Source organism: Chionomys nivalis, chromosome 8 (assembly GCF_950005125.1).
Source record: "Chionomys nivalis chromosome 8, mChiNiv1.1, whole genome shotgun sequence".
Classification (NCBI taxonomy): Eukaryota; Metazoa; Chordata; class Mammalia; order Rodentia; family Cricetidae; genus Chionomys; species Chionomys nivalis.
Genome location: NC_080093.1, coordinates 84,993,507 through 85,007,164, shown reverse-complemented (window position 1 = coordinate 85,007,164; position 13,658 = coordinate 84,993,507). Strand labels below are relative to the sequence as shown.

At 40.1% G+C, this 13,658-nt stretch overlaps 1 protein-coding gene across 2 annotated transcripts in view; it reads left to right on the top strand.

Annotated features, from left to right (window-relative positions):
* Positions 1-13,658, top strand: part of Usp47 (ubiquitin specific peptidase 47) — a 100,421-nt gene that overhangs the window by 73,458 nt on the left and 13,305 nt on the right. For both annotated transcript variants that reach the window (XM_057779509.1, XM_057779508.1), the window contains 7 exons: positions 190-245; positions 2,688-2,800; positions 3,543-3,647; positions 4,392-4,599; positions 6,880-6,995; positions 8,871-8,990; positions 10,261-11,041. In XM_057779509.1, coding sequence (XP_057635492.1) covers positions 190-245; positions 2,688-2,800; positions 3,543-3,647; positions 4,392-4,599; positions 6,880-6,995; positions 8,871-8,990; positions 10,261-11,041 — 1,499 coding nt within the window. The remainder of the gene's footprint in view (positions 1-189; positions 246-2,687; positions 2,801-3,542; positions 3,648-4,391; positions 4,600-6,879; positions 6,996-8,870; positions 8,991-10,260; positions 11,042-13,658) is intronic.

Genomic DNA, 13,658 nt, shown 5'->3' with positions numbered 1-13,658 from the left:
ACCTTTTCGTAAGTACACCATTAACAGCAATAAGGAATTTTTCTTTCTTTCTAGAATGTTTTAATTTTAATGTGTCTGTAATTATTTGAAAGAATAAAACACTAACATTTCAAATAAAGATTTGATACTTATAAATGCAATCTACCATCTATCTGAAGAACCTGTTAATCTTTTTTATATTTCTCCTAGCTCAACAAATGCGTATATGCTGATATACAGACTGAAGGATCCAACAAGAAATGCAAGTATGTTAGCCCCTCATAAAGTCATTTCCTTAGCATAGCTTGCAAACCTATGTAACTACTTTTAGGTGATAGAGCAATTAACAGCTAGGACTTTTTATACCTGGGAGAGGGGAATTATTAACACTGTTACAAAATAATTTTAATTGATAAAAACATTTGACAGGAATACGTAGAACTGAGCACAGTGATGTGTGCTTAGACTCCGGTCACTTGGTAGGCTGAGTGAGGCAGGAGTATTACAAGTCTGGGTCTACTCACAATTTAACAGGAACTTGGCTGAGGTTTCTATCCCACCTGGTCCCGCAGTCATTCAGTCCCAAAGAAACACACAGAGGTCTACATTAATTATAAACTGATTAGCCTATTAGCGCAGGCTTCTTATTAACTCTTATAACTTATATTAGCCCATAATTCTTATCTGTGTTAACCACATGGCTTGATACCTTTTTTGGCGAGGCAGTCACATCTTGCTTCCTCTGTGTCTGGGTGATAGCTGCAGACTGACTCTTTCCTCTTCCCAGAATTCTCCTGTTCTCGTCGTCCCACCTCTACTTCCTGCCTGGCTACTGGCCAACCAGCATTTTATCAAAATAGTACAAGTGACAGGATAAAAAACCATTGTCCCACAGCTCATAGTAGTAGTTTTAAAGGAGCTGAGACCACAGTTCAGTGGTAGATTCCTGATGAGCATTTACAAATCTGATAAGCAGCACTATACACAGGCATGCACACAAGCAGGCATGCACTCACACAAGCACACCCACACACAAGTTGGAATACTTTATAATACACTTTCTGTTTGTTAAGTGAATTAGATGTGTACTTTAAGTAAGATTGTGTTCTGTGTGATGCTCACAGGTCACCAATTGCATGTCCTAGAGCAAATCACTTGACTTTTCTGAGTCTTCACAGATGTGTAGACTGGAAATGATGACACCTTATAGAGTTGTTACACATGAATGAAATAGCACTTTAGAGTCTTGCAGCATAGCTAGAGAAAGCTCAGATTAGCTACTGTTTGTTTCGATTTCAAGCTTTTTGGGTTCGTTACTATTTGCATTGTATGACAGAGGACTCTGGATAGCCTGAAATGCTTCAGAAATCTTTTAATATAGAGAACTAAGTACCTCTGTTTATTTGATTAAAGATCAAATAAATTTTTGTGAGTCTAGTACAAATCCTTTAATTTTATTAAGAATCCCAGGAGACCAACAAGATAGCTCAACTGGTAAAAGACACTTGCTGTCAAGCCTGATGGCCTGATCTCAGTGCCAAAGCCTTCAAAGCTGCCCTCTGACCTTCCAAGAGTAATCTTGAGTATAAAGTGTATTTGTCTTTTTTACTTATATTTTTGATTTTTGTTACTTTAAAAGCTTTCGTTCTTAAGGTCTTTTTTTCTTGCTAATTCATAGGGTTGGAAGCATGTTAGGGTATGTGTATGTTTGACTAGAGATGCACACACAAATGATGAATTTACTCATATTTTCATAATTTAAAAAGTAATCACTAGCTTTGATCTCAGTATTGAGTTTTAGGAGCTGATATGCTCTTAATGTATCTTTTCAACTATTATATTTTTTTGTTCACATTTTTGTGAACAAAAGTTCGTTTGTGGACTCATTCAATGCAAAGTTTAGAATGTAGTCATCATTTCAGCAAATGTTAATTTCAAGACCTATAGATTCACTGGAAGCAAAAACCAGGATTGTAATCCATGTACCCTGTATGCCTTGCTGTAGACAGTGCAGTGTTCCAGCCTTTGGTTAACTCACCACTCTAGTTCTATGGTAAATGCTGGTGGCAGGGGCAGTGGCACTGAATCATCTAGTTGGGAATGCTTTTTAGTTAGTTGATTGCAGGAAGGTATCCTGTACAGCCATCAAGGGAAGATTTTGTTTTGTTTAGGCTAGAGCTAATTTCTGGAAACATTGCATTTTTACAGGTCCTATTGATATTCATTTTTCTCCTTAAAGTCACACATTCATTGGCTTTTGGGCTGTTTGAGAGGGAAGCGAAGGTAGTAATGTTATCATTATGTAGTTACAATCACACATGTAGCAGCAGTTCCTTTTACTCATTTGCATTATATTCTAGGCAGTAACTTTTGGGCCAGGCGCTTTTAGTAAGCTAAAGGAGTCACAGTCTGGAGAAGTAAAGTTGCCCACTGCCAGAGGGTTCCATTGTGATAACACAACTGGAAATTTAAAAAAAAAAAATGATTTTAAGGTTCCAAGGCTTTTTTAAATTTTGAAATCTCATTGAATTCTCCTAGTATTTGAACCATTTACTAGGTCTGAATATGATTTCGCAATCAATACCTCTTCACTGTTGCCTGGAAGAAGCTTCTATTTCACACTGAAAGGATACATGTTTCCATTGCAGCATCGTACAACAAAAAGAGTACAAGAAGCTGCTCTGAGTGACACTATTTTATGTTCCTAGAATTTCTAGAAGTGGATGAATACCCAGAACACATTAAGAACCTGGTGCAGAAGGAGAGAGAATTGGAAGAACAGGAAAAGAGGCAACGAGAAATTGAACGCAACACATGCAAGGTTCGACTCCACGATTGTGATTGACAAGTGCTGTTGTGGTTTGCTCTTCTGACTGCTGTCATTGTTATGGTAACCCAGAGTCGGTTCTGTAGACAGTTCTGCCCTGTGGTCAGATGGGCACAAGGATGAACATAATCTGGTACTGAAGCATGGTGATGTGCAGCATGGTGCTCAGTGACCGTATGAGGCGAGCATTCCCACCTTCTGTAGAAGGAAGGACTGGGAAATGCTCAGAATGAAGGTCATCCTTAAGTTACTCTCCCACAGCCCTCTGTGTTCTCCCTTTAAAATCCTTAAACAGACAGGAGGTGGTGGCCCACTCCTTTAATCCCCACACTTGGGAGGCAGAAGCAAGCCTGTTCTACTGAGTGAGTTCCTGTATAGCCAGGGCTACACAGAGAAATCTTGTCTTAAAAAAAGAAAGAAAGGCAGGAAGGAAGAAAGAAAGAGTCCCAATTATGTTTTTTGTTTTTTAATTACATTGTTTTGACAATGAAGAAAAGTGCTATCTGCTGTCTGACGTGATGGAACACACCTTTGATGAGCGCTCAGGAGGCAGAAGCAAAGGCAGGTGGATTTCTGAGTTCAAGGCCACCCTAATCTACAGCACAAGTTCCAGGACAGCCAGGGCTATTGGAACCCTATCTCAAAAAACAAACAAACAAAAAAATGCTGTCTGCCAAAGAGTTCAGCTGTGGTGATTGGCCTAGTGAGTTGATGGATGGTATTTTCTGTTTTGTAGATAAAATTGTTCTGTTTACATCCTGTGAAACAAGTAATGATGGAAAATAAGTTGGAGGTTCATAAAGATAAGACATTAAAGGAAGCAGTAGAAATGGCTTATAAGGTATGTCTAATGCACAGTTGGATTTTAATTTTGATAACACCAAATAGTTGAGATAGATGATCAAAGTACTTTGAATGTATTTGACGGCTTCTCAGTCCTCGTTCTACCCCACCCCCACCCCCACACCATCTACCAGCATCTTCATCTGAATACCAGTTAACCTTTCTGAATTCCAGAATTAGAATTAGAAACACTTTTTTTTTTTTTTGCTTTCTGTTTATTTAGCAGATATGTATTGAGTGCCTTCTGTATGAACCATTAAGATATCAGGGGGAAGACATGGTCTTGGCCTCATGGAATTTATAGTTCAGTGGGAAAAAAAAATTTTTTTTGATGATTGGCAATTATTTTGTTTAGATGTCACAAAGTAAATCAGTAGTATATTGAAATAATTTATCCTGAAATAGTAACCATAAGGACACAGCTCTGTCATTATATAGTTTGTGTTATTTCACGAATAATGAAAGGTGACCATTAAACATTAAAGCTAGGCATAGATGCTCACACCTTTTAATCTCAGTGTTTGTGAGGTGGAGGCAACAAGATTAAGTGTTCAAAGTCATCCTCTTTCACATAGTAGATTCAGGGTCAGCCTGGGTTACATGTAGCTCTTTCTCAAATAAACATATCTGTTACTCTGATAAAAATCATAAGTAGATATTGTCTGAAAGGATCTCTTGGTAGGATTACGGCACATGAGAATAAAGCACTCTGTTTTTACTTGTGGGGACTGTGTTTTGTTAGATGATGGATTTAGAAGAGGTGATTCCGCTGGACTGCTGTCGCCTGGTAAAATATGATGAGTTTCATGATTACCTAGAACGATCATATGAGGGAGAAGAAGATACACCAATGGGCCTGCTCCTAGGAGGGGTCAAGTCCACATACATGTTTGATCTGCTGCTGGAGACTAGAAAGCCTGATCAAGTTTTCCAGTCTTACAAACCTGGAGGTAAGCAATTTTATACTCTAGAGTTAAAATGGGCTTTAAATTACTGTGATCAAATGTTTTGTTTATAGAAGTAAATGATTTAAAATTTTTTATGTGTTCCTAAAGTATACATAATTTTGACAAGTTGAGAAGTAATAAGTGTTTGGTTGGAAGCGGCACCCCAGCCACCGCCCCACCCCACCCCCCATCCAAGGAGTCTGGGATGTTTGGCCCAGCCCCCTGGCATCCTTATATCCAAAAAGTCTGGAATGTTTGGGTCCAGGTGTCACTGCAGCCTCCTGGCACTCCTATATCCAAGGAGTCTGGGATGTTTGGTTGGAGGCTTCACCCCACCCCTGGCATCCATTCTAAAATGTTTGAATGGAACTTTCCATTCCAGACCTCCCCACCCTGGGAGTTGCCACAGCCCAGACTCCACCTCCCAAAAAAGCCCACCAAAGGGTGACCCCCTCCCCAGGAAGGGTCAAGATCACTCCCACAGGCTATTTAAACTGCCCTCCCAGAGAACAATCACATGGTCTTTCCAGCTTGCCACCCCCACCCCCACCCCCATGTTTTCCCAGAGCACTAGCATCCATTAAACTCGGGTTTTTTCTAATTTAGTTTGATTTTGTCTAATCAGATCTGGATTATTGCGTTGGCAAAGAGGTTTGTTGGGCTATAAAATCTTTACAATCAGCAATGAGTTTGAAGTTAAGTTTTAGCTTATGCTGGGCTTGCTGGGACATGCTGTGACTCCAACATTGGGGAGGCCGAGATGGGCAAATCACAAATTCAAGTGGGCACATTTGCTAGACCTTGTCTATGCACAGAATTTAAATAATGAACAACAGCAACAAGAAAACACTCACTTCTTAGTCTTCAGTAGGGTTTCCTTCTTTAATGTGGAGTGCTAAATGGTGTAGTGTCTGCTGGATGATACGGAATGCCTGTAGTTACCAGCTCAACTCCTAAGGGTATCTCTGTTGACATCTTTCCCTCTTCTGCTCTTTCCCCACTTTCCTCTCCTATTCGTTATGGAAGCCATACGCTGTAGCACGAATAACAAAAACCCAGAGACAGAAATTGGGGTTCAGTCTGAAGGTCAGAAAAGCAAAACAGCCAGCCATTGGCTCTTCCCTCTACCTCAGTCCGAAATGGAGATCCTGCCTCCAGGAATCTCAGAATGAGACTGTGTGTGAGAGCTATCTCTCCTGTCTTGTATTCCTCTCTAGGGCTGGATTAAAGGTACCACTACTGTCTTGTCTCTATGACAAACTAGTGTGGCTACTAGGATTAAAGGTGTGTCACCATTGCCTGGTCTGTAAGGCTGACCAGTGGGACTGTTTTACTCTGATCCTCAGGCAAGCTTTATTTATTAAAATATAAAGGAAATGAAATATCACTACAATATGTATGCTTCCTTGCTTTTTTGTTGTTGTTGGTGGTGGTTTATTTATTTATTTATTTATTTATTTATTTATTTATTTATTTGTGGTATTTCAAGACAGGGTTTCTCTGTTTACATCCCTAACTGTCCTGGAACCGGGCTGGCCTCAGACTCACAGAGATCCATCTGCCTCTACCTCACAAGTACTGGGATTAAAGGCGTGTGCCACTACTCCCCGGACACTTCCTTGCTTTTATGGCTCTGCTGTCCAACATATATTTGTCATAAGGGAAAAATTGAAAATTGACAGTAAAACAAAATAACTGCTAAGTGTAGTTCTTGATGGCTATTTCTTTTTCAAATGACTAAAATTTAGTTGTCAATATGATCTAAAAACAAAAGAGAAGCAGATAAGCCCGACCAGTTTGTGCGTAGAATTTTCCATGGAATTTGATGGAGCTTGTTTGTAAGTAGTTAGGGTTATATCTGCCCCATTAGTGTTTATTCTGCAGTCTCTGCATCCATATTTGCTTTCAGTGCTGTGGTTTTCTTCCCATTTGGAACTTTTTGCATTTGTATTTTACATTTGATCATAGGTAGAAGACCACGAATCAACCAGATTGTATTTTTAATATGCTTAATAAATTTGAAGGTGGTGTTATATTTTAAAAGGAAATAAAACTTTTTTTAAAATTATATTTGGATTTTTTGTGTTTAACACAATGCATCAGTCAAAAATAATGCTTTTTAATGAACATTAGATGAATGTAATATAAATCTGCTATATTGAATATATGAGAGCATAGTCTCTTTGCCATCTGTTAGAAACATATTTAGAATGTGCTGCTCATGTAAAATACAGTTTAAAAAAATAACCTTCAGCTATGTTTTTATGTTTTCCAATGTAATAGAAGTAATGGTGAAAGTGCATGTTGTTGATCTGAAGGCGGAGACTGTCGCTGCTCCTATAACAGTCCGCGCTTATTTAAATCAGACAGTTACAGAGTTCAAACAGCTGATCTCCAAGGTAAGTTATAAAATTAGACCTTGAATATTTTTGAATTCTTGCTGTGTATGGCTCACTGGTTGTTTCAAGTTGTAGGTTCTACTAAAGAGGCAATATTTATAGGCAGAACACAATTGAAAGTAGAAACACACTTCAGGTAGAAGAAACAAACTGAGCAACATTTGGCATGGTGCAGTAGCACTGATCCAGACTATGGTTTGAGCTGGGTGAAACACATGATAGGGTATAAATTCAGTTTATGTCTTGGTTGTGGTTCTTATTGCTGTGAAGAGACACCATGATCATGGAAACTCTTATAAGGAAAGCAGTTAATTGGGGGGCTTACAAGTTCATAGTTTTAATCCATTATCATCAAGGTGGGACATGGTGGCATGCAGGCAGTCATGGGCCTGGAGAAGGAGCTGAGAGTTCTGCATCTTACACAAGCAATAGGAAGTGGTCTGTGTCATTGGGCATGACTTGAGCATATATGAGACCTCAAAGCCCACCTCCACAGTGACACACTTTCTCCAACAAGACCACACCTACTACAAGGCCACCCCTCCTAATAATGCTATTCCCTTTGGGGGCCATTTCTTTCAAAACCACCAGTTTCACAGAAGGCTTTGAAAACTAACTGGGCTCTCATTGGTACAGCAGTAAGTAGATCCTGTTTGCTATTTAGATTTTGTACCACAGAGTGGAAGTCCAGTGACACCAAACTGAGGTTCAAGGAACATGAAGGCTGAGTTTGGGGTGGCACTGAGGAAGCTATTCAGATCATTCCAGTAAAGGCATATGGTCAGGGCTGAGGGACAGTAAAGTTTAAGAGTGGCTATGTAAGTGGACACTGCCAGAGTTGTGGTTGCTATGTTTCAAAGGAAGACAGAAGCACAGTGAGTTGTTTATTATTTTCTAGGCAGGGTGTCACTGTGTACTGGACAGGAACTCACTATGTAAACCAGGCTAGTCTTGAACTCATAAATTACATCTTCCTGCCTCCATCTCCTGGGTGCTGAAATCAAAGGTGTGCAACAACACACTCAATCCTTAATGTTTTTTATTGCAGTTATTTATTTTGTGGTGTGTGACAAGCAACTTTACCCACTGAGCCATCTCACTGCTGAATGAAAGGTGGTGACATTAATAGCAGCAGTAAAGTGAGGAAGCAGACTTGACAGCGATGGATTAAATAGTGGCTCAGAGAAATACAAATTTTAGCCATCTGTCTTGCCTTATAGCTCAGTGTCTGGGGATTTACTAACCATCAGTGTTGTGGTTATGAGGGATTTTGTCAGGTTTGGTGACTATCACTGTATTTAAGCAGTAACAGCTAAGAGACTTTAGTCACTGATGGCAGTTACGTCAGAAGACAAATCATACTGTATTCTGCATGATGGCTAACTTGCTCACACGTGCATGCTAGGTGATCATATGGCTCTGTACATTTAAAGTGAGTGCCACCTGCAAAGATTTTCAGTCCAATGCAAAATATAAGCCCTGTGGTTGGGCTTGAAAAAAAAAAACTACTGTTTGTTAGCCTACTCTCTGATGAAGCTAATAAGGTCATTGGGGAAATGTTTAAAGAACAAGTGTAGTCACAAAGTTTTGTAATACAGCATTGGAACTTAGAAAGTGTTACTTTGTTTCAGTTTACAACATAAGTGATAGGGAGATGACTAAGCAGTTTTCCTTTGAGTCACCAAAAATTGTTAAGTCTCTACTTAAAAGTATCTTTCCTAGACACTTCTTTTGATGTCTGAGGGTTGGTGCTAGGATTGGCACCTAGGTCCCTGCTCTCATCAGCTTTGAGGAACTTCGCAGTTTTCTCTTTGTGTCTAAAGCCAGCTAGAATTCCTTTGGGTAGTACACTCTGTGGTGACACTCTCGTTGCAGGCCTCACACTTACCTGCAGAATCCATGCGGATAGTGCTAGAACGCTGCTACAATGACCTACGCCTTCTCAGCGTGCCCAGCAAGACCCTGAAGGCGGAGGGCTTCTTTAGAAGTAACAAGGTATGCCTTTACCTTTTCATTGTGTCGTCTTTGCTGGTAACAAATGCAGTAAAACCAGCACTGTGCCCATCTGTCTGTGCAAGAGTACCTTTCAGTGTAGGCAGCCTCCCCAACTTCTCTTCCTTTGTCATCCAATCAGGCTTCCTGACTCAGCCTACTGCTGGTCCTTTTATTTCTACTCTGTGCCCTTTGCCTGGGAGCACTTTTTCCTGTTTCCCTGCTCTCCTTTAGCTTTCAAGCTCTGGACTGGTCCTGTCCTTCTGAGCTTTTGTGATTGAATCTCCCTCCTCTATGACTGTCTTCGTGATTTGCATCCTTGAGTTCCCTGGTAAGACAGTCCAATCCTTCATACCAAGTTAGGGGTGTGCCTCGTGAGACTCTCCCATCTCTGCTGAGGAGAAGACAATCTGTCGAGCTTATTTTAGGACTTCTGCCTTCAATGCGCCATTGTTAGAGTGGCTTGTCCTGTGTCCTGGTCATCCTTGTTCTGCTCATCACATTTGCTAGTCTTTCATCTTAGTACTTCTAGACTTACCACACTTAACCTTTTTAAATATCATTTTATTACATGTTTTCTTCAAATACGTATGTGTGGATATTAAAGTGTAATCTGTGGGCCAGCAAGAGCATTCATCATGTACAAGATGCCAAGCCTGACATCTTAAATTTGATCCCATGGACACATGGTAGAGAGAAAGAGAATGACTACCTCAGGTTTTTCTCTGAACTCTGCACATGTGCTGCACACTCATATACCATATACACACTCATGTATTTTAATATATTTTTTATATAATTTTTAAATATATTTTAATATTTTTAATGTTTAAACTATAAAAATGCTAATTTAGGGGAGTGTCTGAGCAAACTTTTCTTACCCATTTTTTTTCCCTTACACGGTTAACTAATAGTCTTAATATATAATATTTATTAAATAGTAATAGGTTTATCTTTTCATGCAAGACCCAACATACTGTTAATTATTGCCAATCCATGGTTAATTTTTGTTTTGTGTGGAGACAGGGTCTTATATTTGCCTTTGCTGGCGTTGAACTCACTACATAGACCAGGTTAGCCTATGACAGTCATCCTGCCTCTGTCCTACAAGTACTAAGATTGGGCCTATGCTATCATGCCTGGTCAAACTTGTGTATAGTGTCACAAATTCTACAACATACTGTGTACTGATTTGTACTGATATGATGTTCTTATGAAAGGTAAAAATGCCACTAACATTGTATGGAGTGTAACTCTCTCACTCACTGTTTAGGTATTTGTTGAAAGCTCTGACACTCTGGATCACCAGGCAGCCTTCACGGACTCCCATTTGTGGAAACTTCTGGATCGGCATGCAAATACAATCCGATTATTTGTTTTGCTGCCTGAACAATCACCAGGTTCATATTCTAAAAGGACAGCATACCAGAAAGCCGGAGGCGATTCTAGTAATGTGGATGATGATTGTGAAAGAGTCAAAGGACCTGCAGGGAACTTAAAGTCTGTGGATGCTATTCTAGAAGAAAGCACTGAAAAACTCAAAAGCTTGTCACTGCAGCAGCAGCAGCAGGATGGAGACAATGGAGACAGCAGCAAAAGCACTGAGACAAGTGACTTTGAGAATATTGAATCTCCTCTCAATGAGAGAGGCTCTTCCACCTCTGTGGATAATCGAGAGCTTGAACAGAACATTCAGTCTTCAGACCCAGAAAACTTTCAGTCTGAAGAACGCTCAGACTCAGATGTTAATAATGACCGGAGTACAAGTTCAGTAGACAGTGACATTCTTAGCTCCAGTCACAGCAGTGACACTTTGTGCAATGCGGACAGCACTCAGATTCCTCTGGCCAATGGGCTGGATTCTCATAGTATCACAAGTAGTAGAAGAACTAAGGCAAACGAAGGGAAAAAGGAGACGTGGGACACAGCTGAAGAAGACTCTGGGACTGACAGTGAATATGATGAGAGCGGCAAGAGCAGGGGGGACTTGCAGTACATGTACTTCAAAGCTGACCCCTACGCCGCAGATGAAGGCTCTGGGGAAGGACACAAATGTATGTACTTGAGAGGAAGGCTCTTTGAAATGGTACCAGTATGTTTCTCACTTAAATTTTAGTTAGGATTCCATTGCTTAGTGTTAAGACCACCTTACAGTAACTTCATGGGCTGTGAGATTATTTTCTTCCATTTGCAGTGCAATATTTAGACAGTAATTGTGTCAAGTTAAGTAGAAGAGTAATCAATATTAGGAAAGTCTGTGGTAAGCATGCCAAAGAATACTTTAAAGGTAACATACACCCTCATCACTCAGAAAGCCAAATGCTATAAAGATTTTATTTTTGTTTGAGAAGTATATATATGCATATTAATATGCTTTGATCAAATCCACCCCCCTGTTCCCTCTCCTCCAATTCATTCCCTATTCCCCTCTACCACCACTTTTCCCTCCCAGCTTCATGTGCTGTGTGTAAGCCCATTGAATCCACTTAATGCTGTCTGTATTTGCGTGGGTATAGGGCCATCCACTGGAGTGTAAGTAGCCTCCCAGGGGCTACATCCCTGAGGAAAACTCGATTCTTCTTTTTCTAGCAGACGTCAGTTGCCAGAGGCTTCTCAACTAAGTTGGTACTGTGAACCCTGCCCATCTGTGTTGGGAGTTTGGCTGTTTGGATTTCGTGCAGCTCTTGTGCATGCAGTCATAACCACTTTGAGTTCTTGTGTGCAACAGCCTTGTCACATCTGGCAAATACTGTTTTGCTATCTATGTCTACTACCTCTGGTTCTTAAAATTTTCCTCAATGTTCCTGAGCCATGGAGGGAGTGTCTGTAATATAGCTGTCCCATTGGAGGCTGAGTGCTCCGTAGTCCTTTATCCTCATATAGTGAGCAGTTGGGTTTCTGTATTAATTTAATTGTCATCTACTGCAAAACAAAATTCTGATGAGGGGATGAAGGAGGGTTGAGAGATGTACTACTCTGTAAGTATAATGTTATAAGTGCTTAAGGGGCAGTTTATGTCCATTTAGCAGAGTGATAATACTAAGTTTTCCCTTAGGCCTATGACCTAGCCACCCACTGGGTTTTGACCCAGATACTGGTACCAAACATAAATCCTGTCTTGTGGAGCAGGCCTTAAGTCCAACCAGAAACTGGTTAGTTATTCCGTTAACATATATGCTACTATTGCAGCAGTGATCAAATCTTGCCAGGACTGTCCTAACTGTAGTTCTCCAGATTCACAGCTGGGTAAGACAACTGATTGCTTTTCAAACCCAGTAGCATGCATAGAACCTTCCAGCATTTTGAAAGTTAGCCAACGGAGATGAAACTTCCAGGTCAGTACCAGCTTGATTTCTCCGTGTCCTATGACTCAAATGTGTGGTGTCTTCAGCAGTAGGGTCTTACTATCAAGTTATAGAGGATAACGAAGAGCAGTGACAATAGGCTGTATTGTTTGGATGGCTTCAAAAAAATTGTTAATTCAGTTTGCAGGGAAATTTTTACACCTCTTTTCTGTGTCCCAAAGCAAACAGCTTCTACCCTATATCCTCTAAACATCGATATTAGGTGACAAAAGAAGCGGTGTGTGGGAGTGAGGGCTCATTCATTACCTGGGTCTTTTTAGTTTATCTTATGTGTTTCTGAGGATAGAACTTGGTGCTTTACCACTGAGCCACATACCAACCCTTTTAATTTGTTAATTTAATTTTGTTAATTTGATAGTAAGCAAGAGATAAACTAGAGTTCTGAATGTTACAAATCTCAAAGGAATAAAAAAAGAGATTTGTCAGCGTAAAATTTGAGACAGGCAGTAACAGCATCATACCCACAATGTAGAACTGTATGAGTTGTAAAAAGAACATAACATAAACACAGGTTAGAGCTAGCCAGAAGTTATCAAAAAAGCCAGACTCAAGATATATTTCTTTGGCCAGGTGGTGGTGGCACACACCTTTAATCCCAGCCCTTGGGAGGCAGAGGTAGGCGAATCTCTAATTCAAGGACAGCCAGGGTTACACAGACAAAATGCCTCAAAAAAAAAAAAAAAAAAAAAAAGCCCATGCATTTCTCATTTCTTTTCCCAAGTATGAAAAGGAAGCAGCTTTCTGAAAAATTAAGTACTTATTAGCATTACTCTTTAAAAGCACACGTATTATTCTGGCTTGGTGAAATGTGCCTTTAATCCTAGCACTTCAGGGTAAAGGCAGGAAGATCTCTGTGAGTTCTAGACCATCCTTGGCTACATAGTGGGACTCTGTCTCCAAAAACATAAGCAAAGCATATATTAATAGTCCCCCTGTGTTTTTAGTTTTCAGAATGTTTATTTCTCAAAGTGTCTCTGAATTACTAAAGCAAATCCTGGTGTCTTCCATTGACATATTAGAAAACTAAAGCTCACAGAGTATGGAGGCCTGGCTAAAAGATACACACATATAATGACATCTATGCAGTGAATAGCAGGACTGCCACAATGTATAAGGCTTCTTTTTTTTAATATGTTTACTTATGTTGGGAGGGAGTGTTATATGTGTGGGGATGTCTGAGGAGGTCAGAGAGGAAGTCATCACCTGGAACTAGAATTGCAAGTGCCTATGAGCTACCCTGCATGGGTTCTGGGAACTGAACTCTGGTCCTCTGCAAGAACACCAGGGGCTCTTAACTGCTGAGCCA